Below are 15189 nucleotides of genomic sequence, written 5' to 3'. Positions count from 1 at the left end.
ACATAATCAAATTACATGCTTGCAACTTCGGGAATAAGATATACAGTCCTGATGTCGTCGACTACGTCGGCATTCGTCCTCAGAGGATTAATACGATTCTCAATAATTGTTCTATATCAAAAAAAGAGCGGAAAAGCCTTCTTTGACAATAATTTCAAAATGATATCGCGAACTCGAATCGAGCTACTAAAATGAAGTAAATATTTCCTTACGAGACAAAGAAATTGATACTCATTACACAGCGTTCGCAAACTCGCCTCGGGGTTCGAACAAATGAAGTAGAAACGCGTTGACTTCGGAAAGACCGTGTTATCGCGGATACGAATCTCTATTGTATGTGCCTAACTATACATGCCTATAACGGACTCGCAGCGGTATACTTTGCCGGCTAGATTGAATCATCCATGGGGAACATATGTAACCCTCTTTAACAACCGAATTGTAAAACAAGTGCGCGAGCTCAGAATTTCATCGTAACCGTCGCCACCCGACGGAAACGGATGACAAACTTCTTGCGCGAATGCAGTAAATTCTCCCTAATTGACGCTCAGCTTGGAAAGAAAGATAGGCAATTTGGGAAGAGGAGATACGATTATTCGATCCTTGCCACTCGATTTTATAGTTCCCGATTGTAAACACATATAAAAACGAGACGCAAGGCTCGAATACAGTAATTTCTCCCTAATTTGCGCTCAGATTGCGCACAAAAATGTACAATTTGGGAAGAGAAGATACGATTTTTCGAGCCTTACCACTCGATTTTATAGTTATCGATTGTCAACAAATATAAAAAAAAGACGCAAGGCTCGAATACAGTAATTTCTCCCTAATTTGCGCTCAGATTGCGCACAAAAATGTACAATTTGGGAAGAGAAGATACGATTTTTCGAGCCTTGCCACTCGATTTTATAGTTATCGATTGTCAACAAATATAAAAACGAGACGCAAGGCTCGAATACAGTAATTTCTCTCTAATTTGCGCTCAGCTTGGAAAGAAAAATAGACAATTTAGGAAGAGGATATACGATTATTCGAGCCGCTGCGTCTCGTTTTTATAGTTTTTATAGTATCGGTAGCTGTAAAAACGAGCCGCATGGCTCGAATAATCGTATCTCTTCTTCCCAAATTGTCCATTTTTGTGCGCAAACTGAACGCGAAATAGGGAGAAGTTACTGTACATATTAATGCTAGAATAAAAACGATGACCTAATTTCTTTATTTCTAATTTTTTACCACGATTCGAAGGCAATTCGGAGGCCACATCCCACGATTCGACGGAGATTGGTCACATATCTTAAATAAATAACCTAACTCATACTCAAACGGAAAATTTTGTATTCGAGAAATCGCGTCGCGTGCCGCATCCCACGCTTGGCCGACTCCGTCGAACCTTAGCATCGACGTAACAATAAATTACAGAGGCGTAGGACTAGCACAGGGAAATTCACAGCGACCCGAAATTTGACATTTCCGGGAGAAATACTGTAGTAACCTCGGGACATGTTTTTGGCTCTTTTTACAATCGCCGACCATCATGTATTAACCCTCAATTAGGAAGGATTTACTGTATTTCAATTGAATTCTAACATGGAATTCCTTGTCGCACATAAATGAGTCCGATTGACAAAGATTTCGAGCAGAATCCGTTGAATATTAATGTTAATCGTTTATTTTTAAACAAAATAAAATTCTTTTATTAGCAATATGTAATATCTTGCCACGAACGCCTCTTGATGTAAAATAACTTATCTAACATTGAACCAAATAAATTTAAATTCTTTTTAAATGTCAAACAGACTGGATTACTATGCAATGTCTAATAATTTGACCGTTAAGTTGACATCTCTAAGTTTTTTGTTCTAGTTTCAAATAAAAAAAATTAAAAAATAAAATTTTCCTATCTCTTTTCCTCAATTTCTTGTTTGCAAACGAGATTTAGCAATTTTCTAGTAAACTCTCATTTCGCAGAAATTTAGATCGCTCGGCATAATAATAAAGAAGTTATTTCGTTTTAGAAATCGTCCGAATACTTTCGTGGCTTACTACGTACGTACGATAAATATGAAAAAATTTCCATTTTTTCGTAGAAAATTGTTAAGGGCAAGCAGTGGAAAGCGAGTGACAAACAATTCCCGCACGAGCAGTCAATTAACGCCCGTAGTTGGCAGAACCGGGGGGGATAACTGAATATTTAAATTTCAAAAATCGAGGCGGAGCTCGACAATCGAGTTTGCATCGGTAAAGAATTTTTTTCCTTAGCGATAACGAGAATTCAGCGAAACTGGAAATGCTCGGTGCCGCGTGAAACGATTGATTCGATTCAAGTAATTGATTGTTTCTAACGAGAGCGGAACGAATTTGCGAAACGGCGGGCTCCCGCGCTTGTAAATCAATTTCAACGAATTATATTCGGCGAAATAAAAATAGCCCGCTTTGATGTTCCCGGCGCTGATCAAACAATTTCCCTCTACGAGCCGTTAAAAATGTAAACTCCTGCCATTCGGTCCGGAGACGAACGCAATTACCGTGATTTATTTGGAATAAATGTTCCAAAAGCGACGAAACAAAAATTTCAGCGAAGACCGGCGATTTTTCATTCCGCTTTTGATAGAACGAATCCGTTGAATGAGCACCGACGTTCGCTTTTATTTCAGCATTGCCAGAAATTCTGTTCGAAAATTTATTCGGAAACCGTATTCGAGGAATTAGAGTTCACGGGAACGCAAGAGGAATCGCATTGTTCCATTGTCCTGTTGCTCGGTCGAGTCTAATGTTTGCTTTTATTTCGCAAGATTATGGTATAAAAGTGTAAACTACGGAGCTGTGTGATTCGTGGAAACGTGCCCTGAAGCAGAATATTAGATGCAACGGTTTGTCTACGTATAGAAATTAAAAGAATCGAACGTTCGTTTTCATTCGATCATATACGACCGACAAACTTAAAAATTCATTTTTATTCAAATCTATCAAGAATATCAAACTTTCATGGAATCTATGAGGTGTAATAGGTTTACGAAAACTATAATTGCCACAATAAATATTGCAATAATAAAAATGCTTGTCTTCTCTGCTGTTATGTCTTGTCGGTGTCGATTTTCGCATTCTTCAATTCGTAAATAATAATTTTTTGAAAAATCAAGTTATTTAAATACATTGACGTAAGTACATCATTGTGTCTAACGGTTGAAAATTCACATTGAAAATTCTAAAGGAAACTAGATCAAGATTTTGACAAGATATCGAGTATTACTATCTTCTATCATTTATTATATTCTTGCTTCAGATCAGATAGATAGATTAGATATTCTTGCTTCTTGCTTATTCTCGCTTCAGTCTCGATCTCGTATCGAAAATACTTCCAATTTCTTGTCTTGATATTGTCTTGGATTTTCGAGACCAGACAATACATTATCGATCTTATTCTCCACCCTTGTGAAAACCCTAAGTTGTTCTGCTTGTCACCGGCATGCCGGTTGACACGTCGGACAGATAACAGAAACCTATTCGAGCGTCGCGTCGTAAGCAAAATACTGCAGCGACGAGGATTATCCAAAGATTTCAGCCTTAATTGAGAGAAGAATAGCGGAGACATCGTTAACAAGGTATCCTTTGGAGCGTGCGAGCGATTAAAATGGGCACAGGAACAATAACAGATCGTCTACTCAGCGTCTAGACATCGATCGTGCTACCTTACTAGGATTGAATCGCCAGCAGTGAGCCCCGGGGCATAAATAATCCAGAAAGCGGAATAATTTTACGTTGAATCCGAATCCGAGATCGATCACGCCTACTCCTACGGACGATCTAACCCAGTTTCACCTCGAAGGCGTGTACATACAAGTTTTTCCGCGGAATAGAAGCAGCTCGATAAAAACACCGATTTTACACCTCTTTTCACTTATCTGTACGGCTCACGACGTTCGATCCTCCGAATACGAGTTGCATTCGGAAATTCGGATTTCGTATGAATTGGGACTCGTCCGCAGGAATTTTATTTATTTCAATTTCCACAGTGAAACATGATGTTGAAATCTTGAATCACGAATCTGCAAAACTCTGCTTGATTTTTCTACGATAATTCCCTTTGTGTAACAGCCATTAATGTTGGAAAATATATGGGAAAGGTTTCGGTAAAAAAAATTATTAATAGTTTCCTACTTTCATTACTGTTACCAGAGATTCTTTGAAAGCAGAATCGATATTCCTCTTGATCTGACTTTTATTGAATAATCTGCAACCATGGATATAAAGCGAATCTGGAAATTCGGATTTCATGTAAACTGGAAATTATTGTTCGTAGTAATTTTATTTGTTGTCATTTTTATAGTCAAACGTGCTACTGAAAGTTAAAATCACGAATTTGCAAAACTTGGTGTGACCTTTCTATAATGATTTGCTACATAATTATGTAGCATTTACTTTTATAAAATATAAAAAAACACTTCGGCAAACAGTATAATTGATTGCTTTCTATTTTATTTTTACTTTATGAAATCCATTAAGAGTGGAATCAGTTTTCCACTTACTGAGTGGAAAATCTAGTCTGATTTTTATCGAATAACCTACGCCCATGGGAATTTGCATAAAGATCCTCGATCTAGTAATTGTGCACTTAAAGTAATTGCAGCCTTACATTAATTTATACATTTTTATCGCAATAGATATAAACGAAAGTGGTATTCAGCCTGCGACCCTGAATTCTATACAACAGCATGATCAATAGTAATCTCTTGATGAAGAAATTTTCAGTACTCGAACGTAGCGTCAACCGAGAGCCGATAGTTATTGAAACGTCGACTTTGTCGAACGGAAAGTCGAACAAATTGGAAAATAATATAAAAATCGTATCAGTATCCGTCACGGTTTTTACTTCGTTACATCTTTCATATTTGCATGTGACATGATTGCATAAAATCCGCAGCTGAATGACTCCGTGTATCAACGAATTTGCAAGTAAATGGATTCGCAATTTTATGATCTAATGAAACTTTTGATTGAGTTTTCGAGATTCTGAATTTGCTAATATATTTTTTCTCGCGGTTATTATCTGCCAGGTGCATCTCAGTATCGATACTGTCTTCGAAAGATACCTATGGATTTGCATCTTATTATTTATACATATTGTTTTTGTCATCACGTAATGGAAGCGTCAGTTAGTTTAACTAGCTGACGTAAGTGCAGATTGGAACGTAAACACAGACTGAAAAAAAAACATACGGAAGTGCACAATCTAAGGTAACGAAGTTGCATCTCAACTGAAGTACTCTATTTTTATGCATTACATGACCCACATGTACATTCACTTGTAGTCCTGCACACGTGCCGCGGGCTAATAACTGGCAAGATCTATTAACATTCTCTTTGTCAACCTAAAAGAACACTGTATGCTAACCTCCTTATCATGCCGTAATCACTAGATTACGTATTTCATGAAGTTATGACAAAAATGAGTAGATGGAACACAAAACAACGACACTATTGGAAGAACTTAAAAGTTCGATTATATTATTTTTAACTGTGTGATTATAAAATTATTCAGAACAGGAAGAAATATCTATACAGTTCTGATGAACAACATTTTCATTTTGCATAAAGATTCGCATAATCACTAGCAGCTATATCAACAAAATTCTAATTACGTTTCAACTACACCTGAATTCTCTGAAATACAGTAAATTCTCCTTAATTGACGCTCAGATTGTGCACAAAAATTCATAGTTAGCGACTGTCAACAAATATAAAAACGAGACGCAAGGCTCGAATACAGTAATTTCTCCCTAATTAACGCGCAGATTGCTCACAAAATAGACCATTTGGGAAGAGGAGAGATGCTATTATTCGAGCCTTGCGCCTCGTTTTTATATTTGTTGACAATCGATAACTACAAAAACGAGACGCAAGGCTCGAATAATCGTATCTCCTCTTCCCAAATTGTTCATTTTTATATACAATCTGAGCGTTAATTAGAGAAAATTTACTACATTCCTAGAAGTCACAACTGAAAAAAATATAAAATCAATTTATCGTCTAATTAATTTATCACTAAATTTACTTATTACTACGTCGTTCCAATCTGAAGTGTTAATTCCAACAGATCCACTGCGCTGAAATAGAATTTTAAAGAATCTCGACCACTCGCATAATTTTCTGTTTCACTTTGTTACTCCCCGGCCGCAAACGCGCCGCATTCCAGCTGAGACGATAAGAACGTCCGAATCGAATCGCGGGGCATAACAGAGTCGAAAACTTCGAGCATCGATCATGCTTCAACCGGATCCGAAAATAAATCGAAACGAGTGTGAAAGAAGTTTCGTTGCCCGGGAACTTTAGCCCTGTTCGCGAGACCCATTCAGAGTGCGTGCCGGTGAATTCTATTTACGTAAATTCTGATCGATCTGACACTTTCTGCCGGCCGTGCACGTGAATGAGAACAGTTTCTAATTTGAACGTTTTCACCCCCATATTCCATCCATTCTACGCTTTTCGACGCAATTAGGGAGTCGCGTTTCAGCACGGGAGACATCTACAATCTCCAGACAATTACGAACTGTGACTGTCAACGTGGATTCGCGCCATAAATTTCTTCAAATTCATTATTCTAATTACTTTCGCTTCGATCGCGCCGAAAATTTCCTTTGAAACATATCTTTGCTAATTAATTTCTCGAAGATAGAATCTTCCAAGCATTTAAATAATACAATTTTGAAATACTGGGTTGTTTGGAAAGTAACTCCGCTTTTTCACTAACCAACCTCAACAGTTTTTTAACTAGCCAACTTCATTCTAAACCGTATTGTCATTACATATTTCGACGGCTGTCATTTCAAGGCTCGTTTGTCAACAAATTTTGTTTCATACCATACAATTCTTTACGTTTAGGTGTCCCATTAACTATGGAAACAAAACCAGCATTTTCGGCATAAATTGCTTCTTCATCGCCGGAAAGATAGGACTGCTGTTCAAGCAAGAAAAAAATTGTGGGACGTGTAGAAGATGTGTCGTCAGAATATCAGTGCCAAAAAGTAATTTCGCTATGAATGTCTAATTTCCTTTTGGCAACGGAAAATAAAAATCGATTGTTCAACATTCAGTCTGCTTGCTCGTAAAACACTTTCATGAACAAAATGTCAAATGAAGTGTTTTTGAAAATCTGATTTTTCCGAAATAAAAGACTGACTTTGCTTATCGTTTAGATGCTAGTATTTAGCTTGAAAGGTACATAGGCTAAAAGCCTTTTCGATTTTGCTACTTCGGATCACTGCGGCCATTTTATAAAACGCTCTGTTTGGGCCATTTATGACAAAACTCAGTGAACAAGAGAAGTTACGCACACCGTCATTCTTTGATCAAAATGTCTATTTCAGTCTATCATTCCTTTGCGCACCGGAAATGTCTGCTTCATTCAATTCTGTCAAGATTGATAAGCATAACCACAAAGCACGAACATTTCGCGTGTTTATTACAAAGCTGCGGATTTGTATTCAAGATAAAAATTATTTTCGTCAATTGTACGAAAGAATAGCTACCGAAAAATGTATTTGTTCTCTTAATAATTTTAATAAATTTAAACTAACACAACAGTACCATTAAATTCTTTATATGTTCCTATTGTTTTACATTTCGTCGACACATTTTGATCATAATTAGATCGCTGATTTTCGGTCGGTAATGTTCGTGGAAACGTGTAAAGAATTTAATTATATTTGTCAGCCACTTTCGAATGATCAATGGAGATGCTATTATCATAGAAGTGAGATCCAGAGAATCAAGAAACTACCTCCTGCAGCCTAGCGAAACGACAATCTCTGGCGGCGTTCATTTTAAATCCTTGCGCGACACTGAGAACAAAAGAAGGAAAAGGAAGACCGTGAATTTATTGGAAGACTCGAGTGGTCTGCTCAAAGCAATCAGAATGTTCCCTTTGAAGTCGGTTCGGAGAACCAAGCCAGGCCACCAGCAGTGAAAGAAATACCTACCACAAGTTCGAAATGAATTTTGGATATCAGAATCTAATCGAGATTCGGAACAATGTTTGCAAACCTGGGATAAGATTTGTCCACCTGACTTCTGCAACACTTGGTAGTTCAGCTTCAAAATGATAGATTTGGTCTTCACCTAGAACAACGTTGATCGATTCCCTAACTATAACCTTGCCGTACGAGTCCGACTGACTCGTCATGAAAATTTCTAGTAACAACTTATTAAGTACAGATGTGTTATTCTGTCCTTTAATCCTTTGCGTTATATCTGAAGTCAAGTTCTACGTACATGTGGATGTTGATAACAAGAAATATTGATTTTATTAGTGTAGGTTATTTAAAATGTCTAGTAACAACTTATTGAGTACAGGTGTTATTCTGTCCTTTAACCCTTTGGGGTCTGGTTTATTTTTCGTTAATTTGCGTTATATCTGAAGTCAAGTTCTACGTACATATGGATGCTGATAACAAGAAATATTGATTTTATTAGTGTAGGTTATTTAAAATGTCTAGTAACAACTTATTGAGTACAGATGTTATTCTGTCCTTTAACCCTTTGGGGTCTGGTTTATTTTTCGTTAATTTGCGTTATATCTAAAGTCAAGTTCTACGTATATGTGGATGTTGATAACAAGAAATATTGATTTTATTAGTGTAGGTTATTTAAAATTTCTAGTAACAACTTACTGAGTACAGATGTTATTCTGTCCTTTAACCCTTTGGGGTCTGATTTATTTTTCGTTAATTTGCGTTATATCTGAAGTCAAGTTTTACGTACATGTAGATGCTAATAACAAGAAATATTGATTTGATTAGTGCAGGTTATCCCTTTTAAACGCTAAGGGCTGAGACATGTAAACAAATACGTGCGTGGTATGCATTCTGAGACTGGTATATTCGTGTATTGTGGAAAAACGGGATTCATTTCTCCCAACAGGCGTACGAAATACATAAAATACATAGGTGGGACACATATGTCCCGATAGACTCGAAAGAGTTAAAATTGGAATAAAATTCTGATCTCTTGTCGTCAACATTTAAGCATTCAAGTAAATCTGTGCACACGACAAGCATTAATTTTCTTTCCCTTCTAAGAAATTATTGCTTCCGAAACTTTTCTAATCGCAGTAACTGTTAAACAATATAGAACAATATAGTTAAAAAATGCGGAGTATCATTTTCGTTTGATAAACTCGTAGCTTCGAAATTCCTGAGAGCAACGAATGTCATATCGCGCGCATCGAGCGAATTGCGAAAGAAGATGCAAAACGCTGGTTGATAGCACGCAAACGACTTTCCATTCGATACATTTCCAAAGAGACTTATAGCTTCTTCGACGTCGTACAGTTGCAAACAATTTTTCATTTCAAGCAGACCGTCCCGCGTTACGCTTCCGACTACTTTCTCCGGGTGCGTTTCATTCAGAAAGGATTTCGCTAAAGATTACAACCGATATAGATGCTTCGTTCCATTCAGAACACGTCGAACTTAAAACTGGAAACACACAAACACGATTCAATGAAACTCTAATTTCGAATATGTTTACATGAAAACAGCGAACATCTACGGGACTCTGATAATCAAAGTTCACAAACAGAACTTCTCCGTACGCGTTTCGTTCAAAAAGATTTCACGAAAGATTACAACCAAAATCGGCACGGTTTCGCTCCGTTTAAAACGCGTTGAACCTAAGCTATAAATCCACAAAATCCGATGCAATCCTGATCTTGAATGTTCATACGAAAACAGCGAATATTTATGGATAATCAAAGTTTGCAAACAGGTTCGCGCGAGAACGAGCGGAAAATCAGATTCGTCGATGAAACAACGTAATAGTTACGAGCCAAATAAAACAACGCGTTTTCCGCATACCAGCTTCAAAGACGCGGCGGCTCGGTTTTCGATAACAAATGCATATACCGCCGGGCCGAAAATCCGTCGCGAACCACTGTTTGCGCACGAAGACGATCGAGTCCGCCGGTCGATCGGCCAAACCCTGCGGCAACGAAAGAGAGAACGGAACAACGAAAGGGATCGACATACCACCTGAAGATCTCCTGGCGCGATCAATCTTCACACGAGCATAGCGTCCGGTTCGCGTTCACTCGGCCGCCGGGTCACTAAACATCGGGCAACCAGAACCGGCGGGGTGCAACATATAGAAAGAAAAAAAGCGTCGTAGGACTCATCGAACGGAGCCTACATCTCTCGTTTCGCCGACGGTTGCAGCTCGGTGGAGCTCGGTTTGCAAAGAGGCGGTTTAACTAAAAGAGCATCGAACTGTTCACGGTGGCCGTGCCGGGGACGAAAGGTGAAAGATCCGGACGAGAGGAGCCGACGATTGCACTGTCAGCGTGTGGATGAATCGCGACAGGGGTTGGTTCTCGCAGCGACGGCGACGACGACGGCGACGGCCAGGTCGAACACGGCAACATAATCAGAGGAAAACGTGTTGTCGGAACCGGAGGGAGCGCGAGCGCCTCCTTTCGCACCGAGGACCCGTCGAAGACTGCTCTCTCTCGAAAGTGGGAGGCTCTTTTTCGAAAGCATCGTTTTCTCGGCGGTGGTGGCGAGGCTTCCGGACACGGGTAACCGGGCATGCGTGCCACGGGCCGGCCGATCAACGCACTGTGCACAGGGTGTGCCAACAAATGCGCGAGAGACGCCGGGGCCGCGATCGAGAACAGGTCCTTCGACCCTCTAGTCGCGAGGCGACCACGATCGAAACGGGACACACGCCGGCACGACCCTTCGCGATTAATATGCCGCCGCGAAAAATCAACGGTCGTGCAACGGTCGTACGCCGTCGGAGAACCGGCCACCCCCACTTCTTACGATGCTGTAATTTCGAGCTGTAAGGGAACGTCGGGTAACGCCGCGTTAGGGACGAAGAACGCGACCAGGGGTGGTGGTCGCTAATCAAATAGCCGACACCTCCGGTGAATATTGGTTTCTTAGAGCTTTTTGTGGGGTTATTTGTCATCGCGTTACCTTATTATTGCAATCCCATCGATGTTAGACACGGTCGTCTGTATAATATAAGTGTACACATTTTAACCCTTCACGAACGAGTTTTCGAAGTGCTAAGAATATTTACCACAGAAAACTGGATTAGGGTAGTGGAGCCGGTTACTAAGAGTCGGGTGCTTGAATGTTTTATTCTTTCATTTTATGTATTTTTTTAATAAAATTTGATATGTGTCTTATTCGATAAATATGGAGATAATCGTGCACGAAAACAAAGCAAAGGCACAGCTGTAGGTCACCACACACAGTAACCGGCTCCACTACCCTACGTGTGAAAGACTTAAATACTGGTAAAAACGAACAATATGCCCTGATCTTTTGTTATGTGCATGATCAGATTATGGAGGGTGTTTCATAGTTCATGGTGCAAATTGGGTTAGGTAGATTCTATGGCTGGAGATAAGACGAAAATCAAGAATAACGAAATTGTGTGAGAGGCTTCGTTTTCGAGGAAGTCGAGCTTAAATCGTCAAACTAAATTCGACGTAAAATACATTGATTATTTTACTATCATGTGTTTAATTTATTCTTCAATCGTATGCAAACGATCGCATTCATGGTCTATAATGATCGGTTATTAATTAAGCATAGACGTATACTCGACTGAAATTTAAATTCAATTTTCTAGAAAACGAAGCCTCCCACGCAATTTTCGTCTGCCATAGAATCCACCGAACCCAATTTATACGATGAATTATGAAACACCCTATATACTTGCATCTTAGAGAATAAGATGTCCCGATATCCTGAGAACGTCGACATTCGTCCGCAAAGGGTTAAAAAGGAGTAACTTTTCTAAAATTGAATCAACTGAATTTTTGTTTGGATAATAGAAGAACTAATTTGCTAGACAATGTGTAAAAGGATTTTTGAAACAATGTGGAATTAAGAGAAAGAAACAAATCCTTCAACTTTTTCATCTGAGCTTATAACGAAAATTCAAACAATGCATTTTTTAGGTCTCGATAACTTATGCATATGCACGCTGAAAATTTCATCGAAATTGGTTGACGCAGAGACAAGCGACAGGCATTGAAAGATGACAAAACTTTTAGATTTGTTAAAGTTTTTCATATAGCAAATTGTAAAAGAGTGACGGAGACTGAAATGAAAATTTTAAGTATGGCATGTCGGTGTTCCAAAATTCTCCTAATATTCATTCACTCATTTTTGTCGTAAATGGCCCAAAAACAAAACGTTTTGTAAAATGACTATAGTCGTCTGAAATAGCAAAATGAAAAAGACTTTTGACCTGCGTATCTTTCAAGCTATGGTCTGAACCAGAAAAAAATACTAGTTTCTAAAAGATAAGTAAAGTTAATCTCTTATGTCGTAAAATGATTTAAAATAATCGAATGATAAATATTTTGAAGTTTTATTTGAAATGCTGGTAAGATTGCATCTTTCAGAAATAAATCTGGATACAAGTGCAAAAAGAAATATTTGATCAAAAGTCGTGAAAAACTGCGATTTTCGCTATTTTTATTTATTTGGACTGATAGCAAGATTAACCGGTTTCGACAAAATTATCAGCATGCATATAAGTTGGAAATATCTAAAAAATGCATTATTTCCATTTTCGTTCCATGCTCAGATAAAAAAGTTATAAAACGAGATTTTTTAATTCTGTTTTGTCATTCTATCCAGTTGGAACTTCTGCAATAATCTTTATCTGTGTTATCTAGCAAACTAGCCCTTCTATCATCTGAAAATAATTGAAACCGTTTGGTTCAATTTTAAAAGGTATCCACATATACTTGTTCACGATTATACATTAAGGTTAAAATGGCTGCCCCACGTAACTTGACATCCTTTAATGTTTCGTTTATTTTTATGATAAGAAAACTGATTTTAACAAGTGTCCAATTTCAACAAGGATCTCATAAAGTATCACGGTGGAGTCAATTTTTTGGATGAACTAGAGAAAGAATAAACTTCAATACCTCAAAATTTCGAAGAATTGGACCTGAACAACATTTTTGCCTACCATAATATTAATAATATTAATTAATAAATTTGCCTACCGTATATTTTCCATTTCCTGTAACATTTTCTCATATCACGAAAAATAAGCGAGTTATTCAAGGTAGTCAAGTTGGAGGAGGCACCCTGTATATGAAATTGTAACGTTGTCTTGTTTCTTTCTTTTTAGTGCTTTTTTCTTTATTCTTTTTAGTGCTTTTAATGCAGGGAGAACTGGACGAGTTCTTTTATCATTTTTTACCACTTTCATGGTCTTTGTGTTTAAGGGTTTAGAAAACTAGATTTAGAGAAGAATCTACTTCCACCATCAATGAGTTGAAAAGGTTAACATTAAAGTAGCACATTCTTTTCAATTCTCCTGTACAAAAGTAACAAATGTAACTAAAATTTTAAAGTAACGAACTATCGCATGTACCAGGGAAGTCAAAATCTTTAAAAAATATGGTCTTTAAGGGAGAACTGAAAAATTCGAAGGACCACAAGAAAAACGTGTTGAACGTGTAAAGACACTTCATTGTATTTTTTATTTTGAGCCTTAGAATAAATCGACAAGGTCATATGACGTCAAACGTATCGAATTATAACTCTGAGCGTCGTAAACATTCTACAATTTTATTTATGGTTTTAAGCAAGCAGATGGTGAGCATGGCTACATACTCAAGCGCTGACTCAGATATAGAGCTCAAAACACTGCAGACAAAAATTGGCCACGAGAAGATCTTATAAAAATAGAAAATATTTATGTTTGAAAATGTCCGATCACGTTGTCAATACTTTTTTGACACTTTGTAAGCAGACACAATATGGGAATTGATAGCCGCATGCGGGATCAGCTCGCGGACAGAAACGAAAAGACAGTGAAGCATGAAAATGGTCTTGCAGGACGAAAATCAAGATTCTCGGGTCCAGTTCTGGATAAGAAGGTTTACCGTTTACAAACATGAAACATGAACAATTTTACTAATGACTTTAAATTAACAATCGATGTCACATTTATATAAATTATACCCATGAGACGTACGTCGTTAAAAAATAATCATGCATCATTACTGAATCTACTAAAAATACGTTTTCTACAAACAAACAAAAAAATAAAGAATAAACACAAAATGTAGTTGATATATATGTTATTCCTGATTTATTCCGACGAGTTCAATGTAATGGTGAATTAGATTGCATTCATAATTAATTTTCTGCTGAAGCGGTTGAGCTCGCTAAAAATTTGTAATACAAAATACGTTTTGCAAAGTGCAGAATGACTTACCAGCCGGCGATACCATTCGGTTGAATTTCTTGCAAGAATATGCCAAGCTCGCCTTTATCCTTGCTGCGCAATCCAACGACACTGAACCCCAGGCTGGTTCCCTCTGGTTTATACAACTGGAAGAATGATTATTAAATCACAAGATTATCTTCTTCATCGCATAACATTAAAAATGAAAATAATAAATTATATAATTACCTGCACTGTAAATATTTGACGACCTCTGGCTGCAGCTTCAATAACTTTCTTGAATTCTTTAACATATGTAGTTGTTGTAATTGGAGGCATGCCCATAACTTCAGAAACCAAGCTGGGACTTGTAACCTGTAACAAAGTAATAATTTTGTATCTTCTATGATTAATATTCAAGTGTTAGCTCTAGGAAAAATAACTCACTTGAGCACTTGTATCTTCGCTGCTACTATGAACCAATGGAGCGACAGGAACTCTCTGATCCTCAAGTTCGCTACTGTCTTGATATAAGTCCTGGTACATGTTTTGCCCAAGCGGTTGCACTGGTGTGCTAGGAACAGAAAGTTCCAGCTGTCCACTGATATTGACATCAAAGTCTCCCGGCAGGATAGACGGATGTTGAGCCAGCTGAGTGTTCAATTCGATGAGCGAGTCTTGTATTGTCACTATGCTGCGAAATACTGGATCCTCCAGAAGTGAAATCAAGGACTTTATGTCCTGAGTAGTATGCATTTGTAGCTTGGGATCATCGCAATCTTCCACTCTTTCTTGCACATGCTCCAATAAATGAAGAGCTGTGGATATATCTGAAATTGTAAAGACAAAACAAATCAAGTATCTAGATATATCAAAATGTGTAAGAAGTCATGATGAAGGCTAGTAGTAAAGTCATTAATAAATAAATTTATCTAACGATCTTTATTTCAAATGGAAGACATTACTTTAATTATGTAACTAACATAT

General features: G+C 37.8%; 1 protein-coding gene across 3 annotated transcripts in view; it reads right to left on the bottom strand.

The window, feature by feature from the left end:
- Positions 1–15189, bottom strand: part of LOC117217682 (multiple PDZ domain protein) — a 233891-nt gene that overhangs the window by 218089 nt on the left and 613 nt on the right. For all 3 annotated transcript variants that reach the window (XM_076524162.1, XM_076524160.1, XM_076524161.1), the window contains exons 3-5: positions 14650–15032; positions 14452–14577; positions 14254–14369 (exon numbers count right to left, since the gene is read on the bottom strand). In XM_076524162.1, coding sequence (XP_076380277.1) covers positions 14254–14369; positions 14452–14577; positions 14650–15032 — 625 coding nt within the window. The remainder of the gene's footprint in view (positions 1–14253; positions 14370–14451; positions 14578–14649; positions 15033–15189) is intronic.

The sequence above is a fragment of the Megalopta genalis genome, chromosome 8 (genome assembly GCF_051020955.1).
Source record: "Megalopta genalis isolate 19385.01 chromosome 8, iyMegGena1_principal, whole genome shotgun sequence".
NCBI classification, from domain to species: domain Eukaryota; kingdom Metazoa; phylum Arthropoda; class Insecta; order Hymenoptera; family Halictidae; genus Megalopta; species Megalopta genalis.
The sequence above is the reverse complement of the archived record's forward strand: the minus strand, read 5'-3'. Positions and strand labels throughout refer to the sequence as shown.